Below are 19,992 nucleotides of genomic sequence, written 5' to 3'. Positions count from 1 at the left end.
TATTCGAAAGTTGTTGCAATTCATCCGGCGGATCGCCAGGAGTGATGGGCCATAGCGCATATTGCAGCATTAATTCAAGTTTTGAGAGTTTTATTACCGCATACGGTAGCAATGACTCGATACACAATCAGAGCAACTATCATACACCGAACAAATTCAAGCGTTTCGATGAGGACCAGAAGACACTCGACCGAGTACAACGATTTTATGCAACCCCATTGCAACAAATGCATAGACGATTGATAAATTTGAATGCGTCGCTTGTTAGCACTTGTTAGGCAAAGAAAAATTACACGATTTTACGCTTACATATCATTTAATTAGTTTATTTTTTCTTGTTTTGTTCCATTCGAAACAAAATTCATAATTTAACGTATTTTTTTACGTATTCATATTGTATGTTAGATTTGATGTAGTTTTAACTACAGTACAGCATCCGAGAATATAGGCTAGGGATAGATAATGTTTGAAAAGAAATTCAGAGCAAGAAAAATGTGATGTGCTCAAACATATTATACAGTGAAAAATGCAATTTCTTATTGATAATGAAAAAAAAAATTTATATTTTAGGAAAACTAGAGATAGATGGAATCAAACCGACCGAGATTATTACAGACATTTTCGTTAGATCCACATTTGTGGTGTGGACACTTTCGTTTTTATAATTGTCAACGTTTCTTTTTTACAAGCGAAAAATCGCACGTATTCGTATTGTATATTGGAAAAAATGAGACAAAAAAAAATTATTTAGAGAAAAAAACAATTTTTGAGCGAACGAAATCAAAAATGATATGCTCAACAGTGAAAAATGCACTTAAAAAACAATATATAAGAAATTAGAAAATTATCTAGATCAACCACAAAACGGACCAATATTACCAATTTATGTTCCACATAAGTGAACGAAATAAACAAAGCAATAAAATTACTTTTTTATTTTTAACCAAACACGAAATTTTTTGTTTTTTTTTTTTTGTTTTCAAACAAATCGGATTATTTTGTATTACTGAGAAAAACTCCCGCAACCCGCATTCTTACGATTCATTTTGAAAGCCAGGTAAGAACTTCTTTTTTTTCGATCGAATTTTTTTTTACTCTGAATTCCATGAATCTGTGACCCTTTTTGGTATTGCTTGTGGTTTAATTGCACTTGAATCTTTATCTCAAAATGTCAATCTCTGACCTGTAATTTTGAAAAGTGACTATTGTTCATTTAGTGTTTTCGGTACGAGCAATTGAAATAAGTGAATGTGTGTGATATGCACGTGTATTTCAGGAAGATAGTTATCATGATCAAAACTGGCGATTTTCACGCATTAAAAATTACGATTTTGGTCGTATACTTACGATTTCTCTTTTTACCATATAAAAACGAATCAAACACAAAATCTGTGTATTTCCTCCAAGTTTATTTAATCTTTTCTCTGTTTTTTTTTAATTTTAAAATTACAAAAGAAAAACACGACTTTAAAATCTATAGTAACTCTTCAAAAAAAAAAAAAACAAACAAAACAAAATAATAAGAAAAATAAATTCAATCACTTTTTGTCTTTGAAATTTTTTCTCATTTGGCGTATATGACTTCATTTTCATTTATAAAAAAATATGTGATAAATTGCATTTTTGTGTGTGTGTGTATGTGTGTGTGTGTTTGTGTGTTTTTTGTAATGTCTGAAAATTGATTTGTTTTTGTACTTGGTTGAATTGATGACACAAAACATTAAAATGAAGTAAGAATGAATTGTTTTGTGTGTGTTTGCTTTTAACCACCTTCAATCGAGACGAAATGATTGATATCAATCAGTGTGTTTGAGCTTTAGACAACAAACCAATTCGATTTTTGACTTGTAACTTTATTTAAGATCAAACTTCAACTTATAATTGTAGTGTGCTAACAAGAAAAGGTATCGAACTTAAGTCTACTGTAAGAAATAACAAAAAAAATATGAAAAAATCGTTCTTTATCAAAATGGTTAAGAATCATGGCATTTCTTCGGTGCTTTTTTAAAAAAATAAAATCTTTTCGATCTGTCTGTTCATTGAATTAATTGATATTGCCATTGGTAATTCAAATTTTTTTACATGCCCGAACCTTGCTTTAATAAGCAAAATATGCGATTTTGTATTCTTCATGCATTTTTATACAATATTGTTGTATTTTAAATTTCATTGTGTGCGTGCTCTCATCGAATCGAAAAATTGAATTCAAATGAAATTATCAACCATGCTAGATTTCAACTCTAGTTGGTTCATGTACATGTTATTGTTTTGTATATTACCAAATCGTTTGTTTGTTTAAAACAAATTGTTTTTAGATGGTTTTTGTCTTCATTATTTTTAAATTGTTTTTCATTCATTCTGAAAAATGTTACCTTTTTTTTGTTTCAAAATGCAAATAACAAAAATGATGTGGAAGAAATGTATCCATTCTTCGCCTTAATCAATAAGAAATCGTTAAATCTACACATTAAAATGTATCATCAAATATATTGCAAACTCTCTTTAAAATAGATAGTTTCTGAACTCTGATTTTTTTTCGTCGTTTTTTTTTTTCATATTTATTTCACACGTGTGTCCGGTAATTGGTAGTTTACGCAGTTGTAGCGTTTGGTTGCACCAACTTTTCTGATGTTGTTGTGATTGTCTCCTCTATTGGGGTGTCAACTGCAATTATTTTTCTCATTAGTATAATGTGAGTCAATGTAAAAAGAATTGATTTTATTTGATTCGAAATGGAAATATACCTGATGTAATTGTGGTGCGAAAATTGTCTGGGCTGGATTTTTGGTTTGTGGATCCAACCGAATTTTGTGGTGGTTCGCTTGAATGCACCGAATTATCCGAGATGTCATTTGTTTTAGCAACTGGTACCGTATCGTTGGTTTCTGTGACGGTGACTTCGGCTGTTGATGTGGATGTTGGTTTCGGTTTTTCTTCGGTGCTGGATGCTTGTGGTTCATCGCCCAACGATGAATCGGAATTGATAACTTCCAAGTCCAATGAATTTGCCTCTTGTGAATTATTAGCCGCTTCGTTCTTTGCATCACCTTCGTTGGATGATGATGATTCCAAATCGACAATTGCATCCGGCACAACTTGTGAATTAGTGACGGCGGTCTCATCGGTGTCACTCGGTGATGATTGCAACTCAATCGGTTCATCTTTGCTCTCGAAATCGGATAGTGGTGGTGAAATAACAATTGGTTCGGTGTCAACAACAAGTGGTGCTGTTGTGTCGGCTGAAGCGGACACATTCTCATCATCGAATATTTCGGTGACTTCGACGGCCGTTGATGGTTGTGCATCTTCGCTTGTAATTGGTAATGAATCTTCTTCGATTGGTGGCTCATCATCAATCGGCGAATCTTCAATGATTTCCGGTTGCGGTACAATTTTCGCTTGTGTAATTTCTTCCGGTAGTGTTCGTTCATCCGATTGTGTGCATTCCATTGGATCGTCAACTTCCATTTTTTTCCCATTATTTGAAACCGATTGGGATGCAGCCGGTTTTTCGTCAGCATCGTTTTGAACGATTTTTGCTGATGCCGAACTTGCTGCAATTGGTGCTTCAGCAATCTAGTGAAGGAAAAAAATTATTTATTAAAGTTCACGAATTTACTCAGAAAAAATCACATTATTTACCTGTGCGTCGGCATTGTTCCCTTCTTCCACATGATTTGTGCTGTCAATTTGATCGATATCAAAGACTTTTGGCTTTTTGGCTGTACGCGGCGTGCTAGGTTGTTTGCGCTTTGCTGGTTCAGATTTTGGTGTTTCAACAGTGTTGGTTCCGCGACGACTTGACCTCGTTTGGCGGCCTGCTTCCATTGTTACACCGAGCGCCTTCAGCAGTTCTTCACTTTCAATTCGAGCCTTTTCGGCGCGTGACAAACGTTTTCTTGGCGTTGATTTTGGTGTTTCCTAGAAGAAATAAAAAAAAAATTAAACTGATTAGTTGAAAAAATTAAACAGATTTTAGTGTAAATTAGTCCAAGTTCTAAAAGTGCACCATTTTAAATAATCGTCTTGAAAAACGATTCCGAAACATTTCATTAGAAAAAAGATGCTTCAACTTGCGAATGCCTCTACAAAGTGTCAGGAATGATGTGGTTTTAGTTAATTGTCGTTTCAAAATGACCTTTAGATGCTATGAAACGTGAAAAAATATGTTCAAGTAAATTCAAATTATCTACCGCATAGTTTAACTATAATCATCACTTTTCTGTATCTGTGCGAAGGAGACTTATAGCGGTGCCAATGTAAAAGAATATCATTTTGTGAACAAAGAAACTGAAATATAATAATATTAAGCGCTTTTGTCCAATCTTCAATGAACAGTGTGTGTTTGAAATATAATATTCCAAAAAAATACAATACGGACACATTATTCTGTTCATTTATTCATTCAAATGCACTTATAAATGAATAACGTCATCAAAATCATAATTGCATGGTGTTTTATGTATCGCACCACTATTTGACACTGAAATAGAAAACTACTAAAAATGACATGGAGCACGTTATAGACAAGTCATACAGTGAAGATGTTGCCGATTCAATGGTTGCTTTATCGGCACGAAAAAAAAAACTATTTTGTTGACAGTATCTTCTTATTTGAAATCCGTCCTCATTTTACCGCTTCGCATACAGTCAATGAACAAGACAGCACGACACAAACATCATGCAACCGCCATACAAATACACCCAAACAAAGTGTGCTACACACATTCTCGCGCTCATTTTCTGTATACACATAAATTTACAATCTCGTTTCACATAATCGAATTTCTATATAACGGAACGAAAACAAAATCAAACCAACCAAAATTGAAGCGAATAGAAACGAAAATTAAAATAGGAAAGAAGAAGAAGAGTAATTGATTTAATGGTCTCTGTTGTTTTCAGTCGTTTATTCGTTTGTATCGCTGTTTACGACATTTAGCAGCATGCTAATTGTAACAAATGTAATTCAATTGTTGTGTACGTGCGCTCGTACAAAAATATGGCGGGCACAGTATGCCAAATGCCCTTCGTATCGTCAGCAAATCGAAAGCAATTAAATTCACAATATTCAAAAATTCATAAAGATAAAAATGTGTGTATTCATTCTTGTTCAGTTTGAGCGCGCCATATCAAAAACTCACGCATACACACAAACACATCCATCACACATGAACAAACCACATGAACAACACAACATTCAACAAAAGTAATACATAGAAATGCAAATGGAACATTGCTACGAACGATTCGAAATGCGTACACATAATTCGTTCACATTGGGATACATTCAATTTGGCGCTACACCGCTACACCGCTACACCATACACAACGTATACACTCTCTATCGCCCTCACACTCTAACACATCAAATCGAATAAAACACATTTTACTTTTTTATGTCTATATGTATGGAGCGTATATAAAAGCGCTCAAAATTCACTGTATGGCGTAATTCGACAACCAAGAAAAAAAAATTTCCTTCATTTTTCATGATTTGATAATTTTTTCATCGACTTCTGCCGGAATCTATTCAAATTGAAAATTGGACGATTATTTTTGTCAATGGTTGAAATTCAAGATCGTTTTCATAATGTTTTTTTTTTCTCTCTCGGTTTTGACTCGAGAGTGGGACAAAATGTAGTGTATAGAGGTTTTTTTCTATTCTATATGTATACTTAATAATCGAATTGGAGATTTGCACACTAACCTGAACATTGTTATCAATGTCTGTTGTTGTGGAATTTTCTACTTCCGACATGTTTACTTCAAAAATCGAGAGTGTGATTTTACTTGAATAAAAACCTTTTCTTTCGTTTTTCGTTATCTGAATAAAGCGTTGACTTCTTTTGTCGAAACAAAATCAATTAACTTGTCGACACAATAAAGATGCACACAACGACTCGATCAACAAGTTATTCGAGTAGATTTGATAATTTTGAATAGTTTTTTTGTCTCTTTTGCTCCGTTCGCAGAAACAAACTTTTTCCCAAAAAAAAATGTGTTCACTTGCTTAATAATGAAGAAACGCTTCGAATTTTAGACACTTAATACACAAACGATAACTTCGCTTGCTATGGTAATGCACAATGAACGCGTGATGACAATTTTTGTCGATTGCCAAATAGTATTGAAGACAGTCTCTGCAGCGAGAGATACGACGTGTTGTATGGCCTATTATTTAATTTGTAATAATTCTCGTGTTTCTCTCCCTCTATTCCTTCTCACTATAGCGCTTTCTTTTCGTCGTTTTTTTTGCCGATTTGCTTATATTTATCAACACACAATCAAATCAAGGGAAACACTTCTGCTGTCTTACACACGACTCACAACTAATCCACAAATGGACGAAACAGAAATGAGAAGAAGAAAAAACAAGCAACCAACAAATGTGACTGTATGTTTACAACTGTATAAATATGTGTTTGCGTAGTTAACTGTGTTATTGCGTTTCATATAAGAATACAATGAACGTTTACTTCGTTGTTGTATTGTTGTTGTTTTATCGCGCACACTGTTTTTACGATTTCTCAGTTAATGCGTAGTATACGTGTGTACACATGTATATCAGATCCATAGTTGAATTTCGAAACAATAATTGACACTTTGACACAACAGTGCTACTTTTTGTGGATTTTATTTTAAAACACACAATTTTTTCGTGGATTTTTTTTAAATATTTTTTTTTAATTTACCAAGATTTTTGCAATGCATTGTATTTTTCGAGCATTGAACATATTAAATGATGAATCATATTCATGACGAACGAACATACTCGTTTAACACATGAACGCACCCCATGCCAATTCGAATTTTCGAACTTCGAATGTGTGTCATCAGTCGTTTCAACGAATTACATATGTTCAAAATAAACAAAGAAATGACGTAATTATGTGAAAACAAAAAGACTTCATATTGCAGTTTTATTTCGCATTTATTTCGTTAGTTCAGTGTTAATGGCAGTTGAGCGCTTTTTCATTTATTTTCGTTTCGGTGGTGCACGATAACCTTTTCGTCTTGCTTTCGAATCAACCAATATCAATGCTTGTCGCTTGATTAAACCGCGCGATGGAACTTCTGCTTCATCATCGGAAACAGCTGTGAAAACAAACAATAATTGGCGCGAAATAATTTCTGTCAATGTGCGCTGCTTCACCATGTGCATATTTACCTGGTTGAGCTGTTTGGCCGGGTGATGTTGATGTCGATATACCAGTCGAACGTCCCGCCAATAGATTTGCATAGCACATTGGATATGGTGTTGATTTTTCCAAATCATTTTCATGACCAGATGTTGTTTTTTCGCAATGCGAACGGGCCGAACGCGGTGTTGCCATTGTTGATGATATAAATGGAACTAGAAGCTCAGGCAACTGTAGTAATTGATAGAATTCAATGAAAATATACCAAAGGAAAGCTAAATCAATCAAAAATCACCTTCAAATTGAAGCACAATTTCTCTGGATCAATGGTCTCTGTTCCTTCCATTTCGAGTGCTTCAGTGTCAACATCAAGGCCACTATCGTCATCACCAATATACTCGCCAATCATTTTCAGACCATTTTTAAGCTTCTCTTCGAGCATCTACAGAAATTGAACGCAAATTCGAGTTGAACACGCAACACAAAAACGAGAAACATGCAAAATTTCAATTAATTGTAAAATGCAATTTACTTGCAACAATGTATTGTTTGGCGTATATTCGTTAGCCTCAATATCGACCGAGGCTGTTGTTGTAACATAAACTTCTTCCAATTTATGTATCAAATCAATTATTGTTTGTTTGATTGAGCTAAGCACGGCATTTGTGCGTTTTGACGCTTGCAAATGTTCATTCTCTTTGGCTTGTTTTTCAGCAATATTTTTCTTCAATTCTTCTAAATATTCTTGATTTCTGTGAATAATCAAATAGTCAATTTCTAAGTGGTGACAAAATGCTGTCAAAAACACCTACACTTCATTTTCTTTTGTATCGGAAAATTTAAGCTGCTCCAATTGCGATGAAAGTCCGTCTCTTTGTTGTTCAAGATGTTTCTTTTCGGATTCAGTAACGGTACGCAAATAATTGAGACGTTGCATTGCTTCCTTTTGAGCGGTGAATCGTTCCAAAAGGTCGGATGGACTCGTTGCTCCGGTTGTTTGCATTAAAACTTTCAATCGACCTTCCAATTCATTTACAATATCACCAGATCCTCGCGCACTTTCCAATTTATCCGATAATGGGACTTCATTTAACGATTCAGTGCTGCCCTGTTGCATAATAGTCTTGGCTAAAAATGAAAATCAAAATAGCATTTCCATATGTGTGATTGAAGTGAAACCGATTTTGATTATATACTTGTTGTCAGTAATTTCCGTTCGAGTCGTTCTAATTCAATTTTATGGTCTTCCACTTGTTGCCGAAAATCGATTGCCATTTTTTGTCGTGCCTTCGTGGATGTCTGTGCGCTGTGCTCTTGCCTAACGCAGATGATTTTTGTGGCATCTCTCATATGTAGTGCTTCACGATTCACTTCCTGAATCCAAGAGGAGTAAAAAAATACCCATTATATTTGGTACCATTACCTAATACAAAATATATTCGTTGCAGCAACCTTCATTTTTTCAATATCAACATTTTGTTGTCGCAGCGCTTCCTCCAATTCGATTAAACTTTTTTCAAATTTTTCAGCGTCGGTCATCAACGACGCCTGTATCGATTTGTACTTTTTACGAATATGTTCGGCTTGCGACCATTGCATGTTAATTCGAATGATTTCATTTTCCAAATGAACGATTAATTTACGATTTTCATCCTCTTCGATTGTGAGCGGAGCATGGTTTGTTCGAAATTGATTTTGTCGATTTGACTTTGATTTGGTTTTATGTTGATTGGCTTGGTCACCACTTTCCGCCTTACGAATGGCTATCAATTCGGCCTTATGTCGTTGTCGTTTATGGTATTCTTCTTTTTGTCGAATGAATTCAGCCTCAAGTAAATCATACTTCTTAGTTTTATTGATTATCTGTATGTCATATACTTCGAGCGCTTTGTGTGCCGAATCAACGCCAATGGGGTATGTTACCTAAATGGGGTATGTTACTGTCGTATATGGTAGCACTTCAAAGTTAAACTGCCGATTTGGATCTTACGGTTCGAATGGCTGCACATGGATCATCCGAATATTTTCCATCGGTCACATTTATGTGGTTAATCAAACGTGTAGTCAGCTCTCTTATGTGTTTTTTCAATTCGGTAATCGTATCCACGCTTTTTTTCTCTTTTCCATCCCATTCTTCGTGTGTCGCCTTTTTTTGACCCTCTGCATGCAATTTGTCCAACAAATCGTGAATTATTGAAAACAAATTCAAATGTGGTTTAAAATTAAATTTTGATCGACCGAAAAATATCTTTTAATCAATGACATACCCGACAAGACCAATCGTTTTTTTAATTCAACAATTTTTTTACCCAAAATAACTTCTTTTGAATCTCCGTTCGTTTCGAACGGTTTACTTACTGCGGCCATTTCAAAACTACGTCTGCAATAATATCGATCAAATAAAATAATTGCCATGTTGCCAATGGTTTCTGGCGAACATTTTACAAGTAAACAAACAAATCGATATGGACTTTATGATAAGGTAATGATCGTGGGTAGATATTTTTTTAATTCTTTCTCAATTTTGTTTTTGCCTTTATTTATGGTAATTACCATTTTTTTCATAATTTAATGTATCCGGTTTGAAAATTTAAAATGTTCCATGAAACGTAAATCAATAATTGCATTTTAAGTATATTCCAAGTATATTCGAGTCCATATTTCAATTTAATTGTAACATCGTTCGAGGGATTTAAAATCAATAAAAGAGCACACACCATTTTCATTTTATACCATAAGAATATTTATTCAGCATTTGTGTATATGTGTTGTTTCTTGTATTACAAATCAAATTACAAATGATTACAGTTAGCGATACGTATACATTATAAAGGAGCGCATGTCATAGTATTCATTGTCTGAATAAGATAAATTGGATCTTTATGCATAAAACATGTAATACATTTCAAAAATTCAAACGAAGAATATTTAACGATACGCTTCTTATACACAAACCATGTTTTATTTTGCGACCACTGTTGTTCGAGTGTGCCAGAATAGAAATCTACTATCAACTCAGTCAGGTTAGATAAAGAACAAAGAAAATCCTTACTGAGTGTAAAAAACACAACAAACTGTTTAAATGAATTTGTTTTGAGCTTATTGCAATAAAAAGGTATCTAACTGCGTGTTTGTGTGTGTTGCATTGTGCTAGATCTAACTAGTTTGCAATCCATATATCAATCGATTTTCTTTAGAACGTGTTATTTCGAATACGCTGCCGTTTGTACGTAAGAGACAAAGTATTAGTATTATTACTTAAGCCTATTTTTTTTATTAAAAACATCATTACTCTCCTTTCGATAAAATAAAACAGAAAAAAATGTACATGCAACACGATTCTTAGGTCTGAGGTCGCATTAAGAATAAGAGAAGAATTGGTCATCGGCTAAAATATACAAAGCTTATCCGGACTGCGGATCTGAATTTATTGGTTCTTGCTAAAATATACAAAAATCATTCATTTCGTACGAACATAAAAAAATTCGCAAACATTGCAAATAAACAAGGATTTTTCCCGTTTTTTCTTCTCTTAATACAGTTGGTGTGCGTGTGCATGTGTTTCACCTTTTTTTTAAAATTGAATGGCACTAACTACAGAGTAAAGCTATTTAGAATTACATAAAATAATTTATAGTGCACGTACGAGGACGTCATAAAGAATAGATTAATTATTAGCATTCGTAGTAGATCTTGTTCGACAACGGTTGGTTGACATGCGGATGCATGCGGAAATTGACCGGTTCGATAAAATTCTTCAAGTAAATGCTCTTTTTCAGTCCATCGATCAAAAAGCCATTGTGTTAAGGCTTGCTCCTCTTTTGGTATCTATTTCAAAAATCAAACAATCGCAAATAAGTCAATACTGTTTGGTAATATGCAAAGTTTAACAAATAGTGTTCACAAATTGACGATGAATTCAAAACGGAAACAAAAATTCAAAAAAAGAACGCACCTCCGATGAATGATAAAGACGATAGAGGAAATGTGTTTTGCATGGTGGTCGGGAGCCGGTGACGATTGTCGGTAAATCAAGTGGTATCCGATCTGGATAAGCTACGGTAACGTCCAAAACATAATCAAGATTTGGTCCATCCGTGTCGTCATCTTTTTTGCTCTGATACTGGAAAATGTGTTCTATATTACCAAGAAGAAAAAAAACATTGAATTAAATTTCCATAATAAAATTGAAATTTCCATAGAATGGATATCCTGTAAAATAGACGATCAACATAAATAACAGTGTTATAATACCTTGGCTTCCGAATGGTCGACCGGTGTTGTTGCCGTTTTCGATGCGTTTGGCTGCATTATTATTTCCAATAGAATTGCGTGGTGGTATAATCTCCATGATTGCTTTGAGCGCCCCGATTCGTGGCAATGTCACATTTTTCAATATGGGTAGATTATTTTTTGCCGCATATTTTTGGCTCACCTCAAGACGTTTCCGCAGAAAACCACCCTCGGGAAATAGAACCAACCAGCGTCGCTCCAACGGTAAAAATGTATCACGTAAATGATGTTTTAAATTTTCTATGGTTGCATCACGCGTTTTTCGTCCCTAATGACAAACATATTTGAATTTCCGTTAATTAAAATTCATTTTTCTGGATGAGAAATGTAAATTTATCTCTTACCGCTTGCACAAAAAAGTCTCTATGCAACACACTGACTATGCCGAAATTCGTAAATTTAAAAACACGATCCATGATCCACATAAGATGTGGTAAAACATCTGGTTTAGCATTAAAACATGCCATAAATAATGGAACATCCGCGGTACTTTGGTGATTTGCAAGAAGCAGTGTTCGTGTGCCCTCCTCTTGACATGGTGTCAAATCATCACCCGTCTCGACCACTAAAAATTGAACACCACACAAAAAAAACCATAAATAAATCGATAAATATCATATTTACTTTTGATAGCACGCTATTGATGGGAAAACATTTATCGATAATTGATTTAATATTTCCTCCGCACTTACCATCATAGCCGGCCGACCACGACCACATCGCAACCACCGACAATATCCAATGGAAAAATTTTCCCTCTATTTTGTAGTATAATTTTTCATTGAATCGCTTAAGCGGTAACAACAGAAGCATCCATAATGTATATGTTGGTATACAACAAATGTTGTTCACTATCACAATTGCTATACGAACTATGGCTTTTGGATACACTATAAATAATCTGTAAGCAAACGAAAAAAAAGACGACAAGAACAAAATAAATAAAATAATTATTACATTAATTTCGGCCGAGTAACCTAAATAATAGAGATCAAAGTGTGGCCCGAATCAAACGATAATTTACTTCATAAAAACATATTCTCTCACACACACACATATGCACACAAACCCAAATAAATTGCACACATAATGTTTTTAATTATCCACTTCGGAATTGACCTCAGTATCGTTCCGGCCAAAATGTTAAATAAATGATCCACCAAATGTTATCGTGTGCTTGCAATCGCAAGTGTATTGCTACTAACACTTTATTTTTATCGATTCATTGATTTTTTTCGTCAATTTTTGATACATACTTGGGTAACAATAAAAGGCAAACCTTTTATGTGGAATAGCATTGTAATTTAAAATTGTACACTAAATTCGTTACACTTTTAGACGATACCCATGTACATTTGATCTATGAAATTAACTTTCACGCTTGACAGCAAACTGTATCGATTTAGCAAACACGCATATCGTCTGTATTGATAAAACACATAGAAATTAACGAATGGAATAATACATTTTCTTGACCAAATAATATCGGGTTACATTTTTCCAGTTATCTTTCGGAATTTATATGGAATTTGAAATGAAATCATAAAAATCTTCGAAATAAATCACAAATGCCTTTCAGAATGATATCAGAAATGTTTTCAAAAAATGATTCTCAGAAATGTACTTCAATTATTTGCCGCGAGAGAACTCATTTCGGACGAAATTGATAATGCAACGTTTTTTTTTACAAGAATATGGGTTTTGATAAACTTCAGTTAAAAACGTAATAGAAAAATGCCATTATTTACATATGTCATTCAGATTTCGCTTCATTTTCAGAAGGGTTCCATTTTCTACGAAATTGGATGTCAACATTGCTTTGAACGTATGTTAGAGGAGTGGAAAATAAGAAAATTGCGTGTCAAATGCCAATGAGGGATGCTATAAAGACGAATGTTAAATACGGCGGCGTATCTAAAGCGATAATAACGATCTTATCTCAACACATAACAAGATTTTATGACAAACATATGGTTTAGCAAATCGATTCTAAAGGCGACTAGATACCCAAAAAGAGTTGTGAAAGTACCAAACATACATGAGACAATAATCTCGAAAAAAAAAAATCATACTTACTTTTGACACCACTCCGTCATTTTAGATATGATTACGATGCTTTCATTCACGTCTCGAGCAATGAACTGATATCAGCGTATAAAAAAATAATGAAATGCAATCACGTTGCTTGGTGAGTGCGTGATTTTTCTGGGTCCGTTGTGTTTTATTCCAGAGCAAAAACTGAATACTCTCTTTAACAAAGCGATAATTCGTTTTCGTCTGATTATTGATGCTGTATAATGCACACAGACGATAATTTTGAAAATTTTTTTCTTTGTCTATTTGAAAAACACCATTTGTTTGTTTTGAGCACTGTTTCTGTAATCCATATCACATTTAAAAACAATCGACTCTCAACGCTGTGTACAATTTACATTTCAGTTTTTCCTTCAATTTTCTCGTTCTGGTTTATGTTTTTGGTAACTCTTACATTCATCGGACGATATATGTATTCGTTTCGTATATCGATTTTCTAACAAAAAAACAACACAATCACTTAAATCGACGCAATGAACAATGATTGCCGCTGGATGCTCGATATCCTTTTTGAATCCTTGAAATTTAAATATATCGCGTGTCTACTTCGTATCACTGGCAATAAAAATAAAGGCAAAGAAAATAGAAAAAAATCAATTTTATGTGTATTTGATTTTAAATATAGCTAAGGTCGAAAAGTGTCAAAAACAACAACAACAACGAAAAGAGATTTGTTTTGTTCATTGTGTGTCGCTTTCGTTAGTTAGATTTCAAAACGTAATTTATTTATTTCTGATTGTGCACTCTTGACATCGTTGATATGCTTGTGTCACCACCTGCTATGAAAAAAACGTTATTTACACTGAAATGAATATTACAAAGTTCAATTGATTGAACATCAGATACGAACGATTGATCATTCGATACAATCCCCATGAATCATATCAATACAAAATCCATTGTTGAAATTCCTCGAAAACATGATAAGTCCGCAAAAAATGGATTTGATGCCAAACGAATTTACAAAAACAATTCGATTTCTTATAATTTGGCAACAACATTAAATTTAAATGCGCGAAAGTGCTCATGCAACTGGAATAGTGCCATGTGGAATTTATAGTCAATTTAACATTTTTTTGCTACCACAAGCAAGCATTTCATAATATCAAGTGCTTCTGTATTTGGTTTCATTTTATATGTTTGAAAAAGTGAGATTACCCATTTGTTGAGTTGCTAGAAAATATTTTCAAGTGTATACAGGATGCCAACATTTCATTTCAAAAGATTCGTGGGCTTGTAAGTATTCGCCAATCGAATGTATACGTTTAAATGGCCATGAACTCCATTGTCAAAAAAAAATCCATTTTCTTTATTGGCCCATTAGGCCAAGATTTCATTTTTATTTGAAAATTGATTGGATTTACTGCCAAAATAATTTGGTCAATAATACATTTTGTTGAGTCTCACATCTTTTGATATCTTATCATTGGAACGGAATTATCAAAGAAGATATTGTCGATAACGACGCGGCTTATCTCATACACACACATAAACCAAAAATTGCACACGTAAGCTAAGATGAATGCTTTTGGATTATAGTCGCCCACTTCTTTTGCCTTATTCTTCTCAATTTCATGGGTTTTGTTGCGCAATTGAAATGATTACCCTTGTGAAAATAAACGATTTCCTTTGTGACTGACTAACTAACTGTGAATATATAAATTAAACTAACAAGTAATCAAAGTTCAACTAAAACAGAATTCGAGCAAAAATATTTAAGTTGCCTTAGGCAACAATGTTGGCAAGTCAACTAATTTCGGGCATCTTTTGGCTTTTGGCAACAATTAATCATTAATTGTAATTAAGTTTTGAATTAACTAAAATCGGTATTTTTGTACTTGATTTTCAACTTTCTATGGATCCCATTTTAGATCCAAAATTTTTAATCAGTTTGTAAAATGTCACAAATTATAACTTCGATATATTTTTCAATTTCCAACCATTTATAAGTTTTGATAGTAGCAAGTTGTTGTTTGAATAATTTAATGAATAACGAATCATGAAAAGGTTAAATTTCAACTGTTGGATTTTCACATGAGAACTGTTCCCAATGTTTGCAAGTAGTTTAAGTCCTTATCATTCAGTGCAAATGATGCCTTTGAACACGTTCGTTGAACTACATAAAAGCAATAGAGTTTTATATGTGCGGTAAAGATAATGGATTACATCCTTATAATTGGTTTGATGTGCGGTTTTAAACAGTAAACTTGCTGCTTTTACAAAGAATCTAAAGAGAAAATCTCTTTAAACTTTTGTTCGGTATAATTGTTGTTGTATGCACGTGGTTTTTATCATCTGTGTAAAGCAGCGAAGCAAACAAGAACTGCTTACGTCATCATAGAATCTTTATGAACGACTCTAAAGTGGTTAGAGTGGGTAACTATTGTCTACATTTGCAATGTGATATGCATTCGCTTGACCCACTCATTTGATTGTTGGGTGCACAATATCATATATGTTATTATTAGACGAGAGAGTGCCACGTACCTATCTCTCTCTCTCTCTCTCTCCCTTACTATCATCCGCACTCTGAATATGACTGCTTTCAATTATTTTCAATTTTTTATATCAATATTAAGTGATATTATGAGCATTAAAGCTATAGTCTAGCATTCCGTTTGCGGTATATACTTCCGAAATAAAATTGCCTGCAATTGACGATTTCAACGACAAACCGTGTCTGTATACTTGTGCTATATCAGAATATCGTGAATTCAATATAACTGCATGTAGTTTTCAACTTAAACGACAGATAAAAAAACATGTCTATTTATATGCATCTGATATATTATGACAATGGCACATATCGATTTTGTATCACTTTTGTCATTCGAATTCAATTCACCGCTTACTACAAGCTTATATATGTATATGACCCAAAGGGATGCACTCTATGCGATAAAGAAGCACTTTGCGATAATGAGCATACATTTTAAATTGGATTTAGGTGTTCGGAACAGAACCAATTTCAAGCCGAATTTATGTTAAAACGACTTTTCAACTTTTTCTTGTCCAATACTATTTATCGGTGTTTATTATCATGTTTTTACAAGATAATCACATTGTTTGAAGCCTAAGTTTGTGCAGTGAACAGGCTTACATGAGAGCATGACCTTCAACAACCATCGTAACGGGCAATTGCTTACCATTCTATGTTTTCTCGGAATATTACTTATGTACGTTTTTATTTTTGAACGCAGTGTACGTGTTCAATTGAACGCGTCTTCGGTGTGCGATTTAGGCAATGCGAGTGAACGTGTATTTAGTATCATAACATTGAATTAATTGTTTTGAGAATTTGGTTATAAGGCCAAGACTTTGAGTGATTAGGCGACTTTTGTTTTTGTTTGCATTAAGTCGAAATGTATCCAAAGGTCGTCGTCATTGTCTTACAAGATCAAATGAAAACTTGGCCATAATCGAAACACTTGGAGCGAAAATTCAACACACTATTTGCATAAAACCACATACAAGTGTCAAATTTAAATAATTTCATCATCGTATAAATCAAAAGTTCACTGTCAATGAGTGAAAATGTATTTACATTAATGAGCAGTATCGGTCACATGAATCACAGTAACAACTTATTCGATATGTGTCTGTGTGCGTGATAAAATCATGTGCTTTTTTTGTATTTATAATCGTGAAAAAGCAAAATATTTAACATTGTATTCATCCAAATGGATATAATACTCGGTCAGCTGTACATCTTCATGCGATTTAAATCTAAAATGTACTCACGTACTCATGATTCACGAATTCTTTACGAATGCAAATGAAATCGATTTGTTGGCACGCACATAGTACATCGGTTTATATTGCATGAAAATGGTTCTTAAGTTCGTTTATTTTCGTCAAGTTTGTTTGACTTATATTCGATATCTTGGTTAAACAGCGAATGAAGATGGCCAGAAGGATGATAATTCATGCATAAATCCGTCATCAAATGCAAATGAATGCCCGTCACTGAACAATGAAAGTGAAATGTTGTCAACAGACCGACTAAGGTGCGTCGTCAGTCACGGTCTACACACGAATACAGCGAAAAGAAAACGACGCATTTTCATTGCCGAACACACGGTCAACGCTACGCCAATCTATAATCTTATATAATAATAAAATGGAAATGATTCTTTTTTTTACTTTCGCATCAAAATTTTCAACCGGACGATTTTAGCACACCGAAAACCAATTACACTTGAATGGAATTTATTCACCTCACACTAAACAATCCCGATTATGCTCTAAATCATTCTGTGCCTTATCTTTATCGTTTCACGAATTCATTGATGGATGTTTGATGATTTTTGATAATAAATATGCTATTTTTGATTGATGCAACGTCGCAACGTTATGTAAACAGTTAGCAAATGAAATAAAAGTGTCATGAATGTGTTATGAACGGAAACTAAGAAAAAAAACTGTAATTGGATACAATCAGCAATAACTTTGTATGAGCTCGTCAATTTGTTGCTCGTTCATAGTGTACGTGTATTCATTCATTCAATCATTTTTCAACGTGCAATAATGGAATAATTAAAATAAAAAATAATAACCATTTTGCAGCGATTCTTTATCGCGGGAGAATAGAACACATCAAATTAAAATCACTTAAGAACTGCACTTCACAATTACAAATGAACGGCGTTTTTGCAGTGTATCGAACACAAACACGATAGGTCACATGAAAAAGCCCCACATGCAAAATATAAATTGAATGCACAGGCACACTCAAACACAAACAACCAATTGCTATATGTGCGCGCGTTAAATAAACTAAGTATTTTTCCCGGTGGCAATTAATACTTGCTTACTGAACCGGATTCGGGACCGTTTCGACGGCATTTAGAGCGAGAATTTCGTTTTTCTGTCTTATTGCAATTCCATCGAATTTACGTAGCATTCTAAATCATGTTTTCCGAGTCCATTAAAATAGATCTGATTCTTCTTTTTTTTCACAAAGTGTTTCGAACTAAATTTAAAAATTGCAGCGCATTGACTTTAAATCGCTTTAATGCAGATGATGTGAGTGTATGCGGATTCTGATGATCGTTTATCATTGATTTAATAGCAAAAGAAGACTTTGAGAGATGAGGTCATGCGACACTTTTGAATTGAAAGAGAAACAGACATCCAAACAATTTATAAGGTGTAGTCAAGATAGCAATAACAACAATTTTGTGGATAGAGTGTTCCCAAATGGAGTAATAAATAGACGCGTGTTGTATATTTTGCAGTTGTTTTCTTTTTCACTTCACTCACAATAGACGAGAGAGATGTTAGTTGTTTTTCCACACAATTTTTACAATGTAGTCATTAAATGCAGAGGAGAGCTGGTTCTGATTCCTTTTTTTGCTTTCGTGTATTTGATGTTATTTTTGTCTCACTCACACTCACAAATACATTTACACCACGCACACAGCGAGTTTGAGAACAAAACGAAAAAAAACGTGGTGTGTGATTAAGTTTTAAAATCATGAAATAGTGTGAGAAACTTTCTTACGAAAAAAAAAAACGTTCTATTCGTTAGTTGAGCAAAGTGTGTAGTGAGTGTGGTGCTGGTCGTGTATGTTTAGAATATTTTAAAGCAAATACGAAGAGAGCGTAGCCACTAAGGTGTTCGACAGATTTTTTTACTCCCTTCATAATTTAATGCTCGTTAAATCCCATTCTACATTTTAAAAATGTATTCACTACTAATGCACGCACACACGCACACACACATGCTCATACACATTACAGAACAAATTCACATGCGGATTTATACTTTTATGTGGTGTTCTTTTTTGCATTTCCATGGATTTTGAATTAATATTCATTAGCATGTTCAATCATTCAACGAAGTTTGAAGTTTGCCAATTTGCTGTGAATTTGCGACAAAAACTAGAACAACACGGAACACACGAACTTTTCAAAGGAATATTTCATTCTCTCCTTTTGATATACGTGCATATAATACATATTTTAAATTATTTGCAACCAATTTTATTACCCGTCGAAGAGAGATCATGTGTGTTGATTAGAATTTTGAGCACTATATAAATGCAGGTCGTTCAACAAAAAAAAAATCAGCACGAGAACTCAAAACAAATTACACTTAATTATTAATGCATTGGTAAAGGTTAATTATTTTCACGTTGCGCGGCCACTTTAATATTGTTTTTTTAATTTCGAACAACATAGAGCCAACACAAAATAATAATAATAAAATAAATACCCCACAAAACACAATTTGAAATGTGCGTGATGCAGTATGTATGCTTCGATTTCAACTAAATCGCCGTCTGGCTTTGCCTCGATGTTTTTGTGTCAGTCTCGTCGGTTTTTCGACCATCATCGGCTATACACACAATTGGAGATTATTATAGCGCTCACAATCATATCATTCTGTCAATACGGACAACAAAATTGCACAAAACATTTTCACAACATCACGTTTTAGTACACACGCACACATATTGAA

At 33.8% G+C, this 19,992-nt stretch overlaps 3 protein-coding genes across 4 annotated transcripts; all 3 read right to left on the bottom strand.

The window, feature by feature from the left end:
* Nucleotides 1-1,808: 1,808 nt before the first annotated feature.
* Nucleotides 1,809-6,415, bottom strand: LOC116339682 (transforming acidic coiled-coil-containing protein 2-like). Its single transcript, XM_031765709.1, has 4 exons — nucleotides 5,711-6,415; nucleotides 3,643-3,921; nucleotides 2,745-3,576; nucleotides 1,809-2,664 (listed from the first exon to the last, which is right to left on the bottom strand). Exons 1-4 carry the CDS (start codon nucleotides 5,759-5,761, stop codon nucleotides 2,591-2,593), a joined length of 1,236 nt encoding a protein of 411 aa, XP_031621569.1. The 5' UTR covers nucleotides 5,762-6,415; the 3' UTR covers nucleotides 1,809-2,590.
* A 536-nt stretch (nucleotides 6,416-6,951) lies between these two features.
* Nucleotides 6,952-9,510, bottom strand: LOC116339782 (coiled-coil domain-containing protein 151). Its single transcript, XM_031765822.1, has 9 exons — nucleotides 9,410-9,510; nucleotides 9,133-9,302; nucleotides 8,595-9,065; nucleotides 8,339-8,516; nucleotides 7,955-8,270; nucleotides 7,675-7,894; nucleotides 7,438-7,584; nucleotides 7,172-7,373; nucleotides 6,952-7,098 (listed from the first exon to the last, which is right to left on the bottom strand). The coding sequence occupies exons 1-9, from the start codon at nucleotides 9,507-9,509 to the stop codon at nucleotides 6,980-6,982; spliced, it is 1,923 nt and encodes a 640-aa protein (XP_031621682.1). The 5' UTR covers nucleotide 9,510; the 3' UTR covers nucleotides 6,952-6,979.
* A 1,021-nt stretch (nucleotides 9,511-10,531) lies between these two features.
* Nucleotides 10,532-19,873, bottom strand: LOC116339617 (acyl-CoA:lysophosphatidylglycerol acyltransferase 1-like). Of its 2 annotated transcripts, none has more exons than XM_031765604.1 (7): nucleotides 19,747-19,873; nucleotides 13,512-14,084; nucleotides 12,128-12,336; nucleotides 11,780-12,000; nucleotides 11,397-11,703; nucleotides 11,098-11,279; nucleotides 10,532-10,970 (listed from the first exon to the last, which is right to left on the bottom strand). In XM_031765604.1, exons 2-7 carry the CDS (start codon nucleotides 13,529-13,531, stop codon nucleotides 10,737-10,739), a joined length of 1,173 nt encoding a protein of 390 aa, XP_031621464.1. In that variant the 5' UTR covers nucleotides 13,532-14,084; nucleotides 19,747-19,873; the 3' UTR covers nucleotides 10,532-10,736. The 2 variants fall into 2 exon arrangements, with proteins under 2 accessions (XP_031621464.1, XP_031621463.1); XM_031765603.1 differs by having other exon boundaries at nucleotides 19,522-19,811.
* Between the last annotated feature and the right edge of the window lie 119 nt (nucleotides 19,874-19,992).

The sequence above is a fragment of the Contarinia nasturtii genome, unplaced genomic scaffold (genome assembly GCF_009176525.2).
Source record: "Contarinia nasturtii isolate CC-2019 unplaced genomic scaffold, AAFC_CNas_1.1 Cnas_scaffold_533, whole genome shotgun sequence".
Taxonomy (NCBI): domain Eukaryota; kingdom Metazoa; phylum Arthropoda; class Insecta; order Diptera; family Cecidomyiidae; genus Contarinia; species Contarinia nasturtii.
The sequence above is the reverse complement of the archived record's forward strand: the minus strand, read 5'-3'. Positions and strand labels throughout refer to the sequence as shown.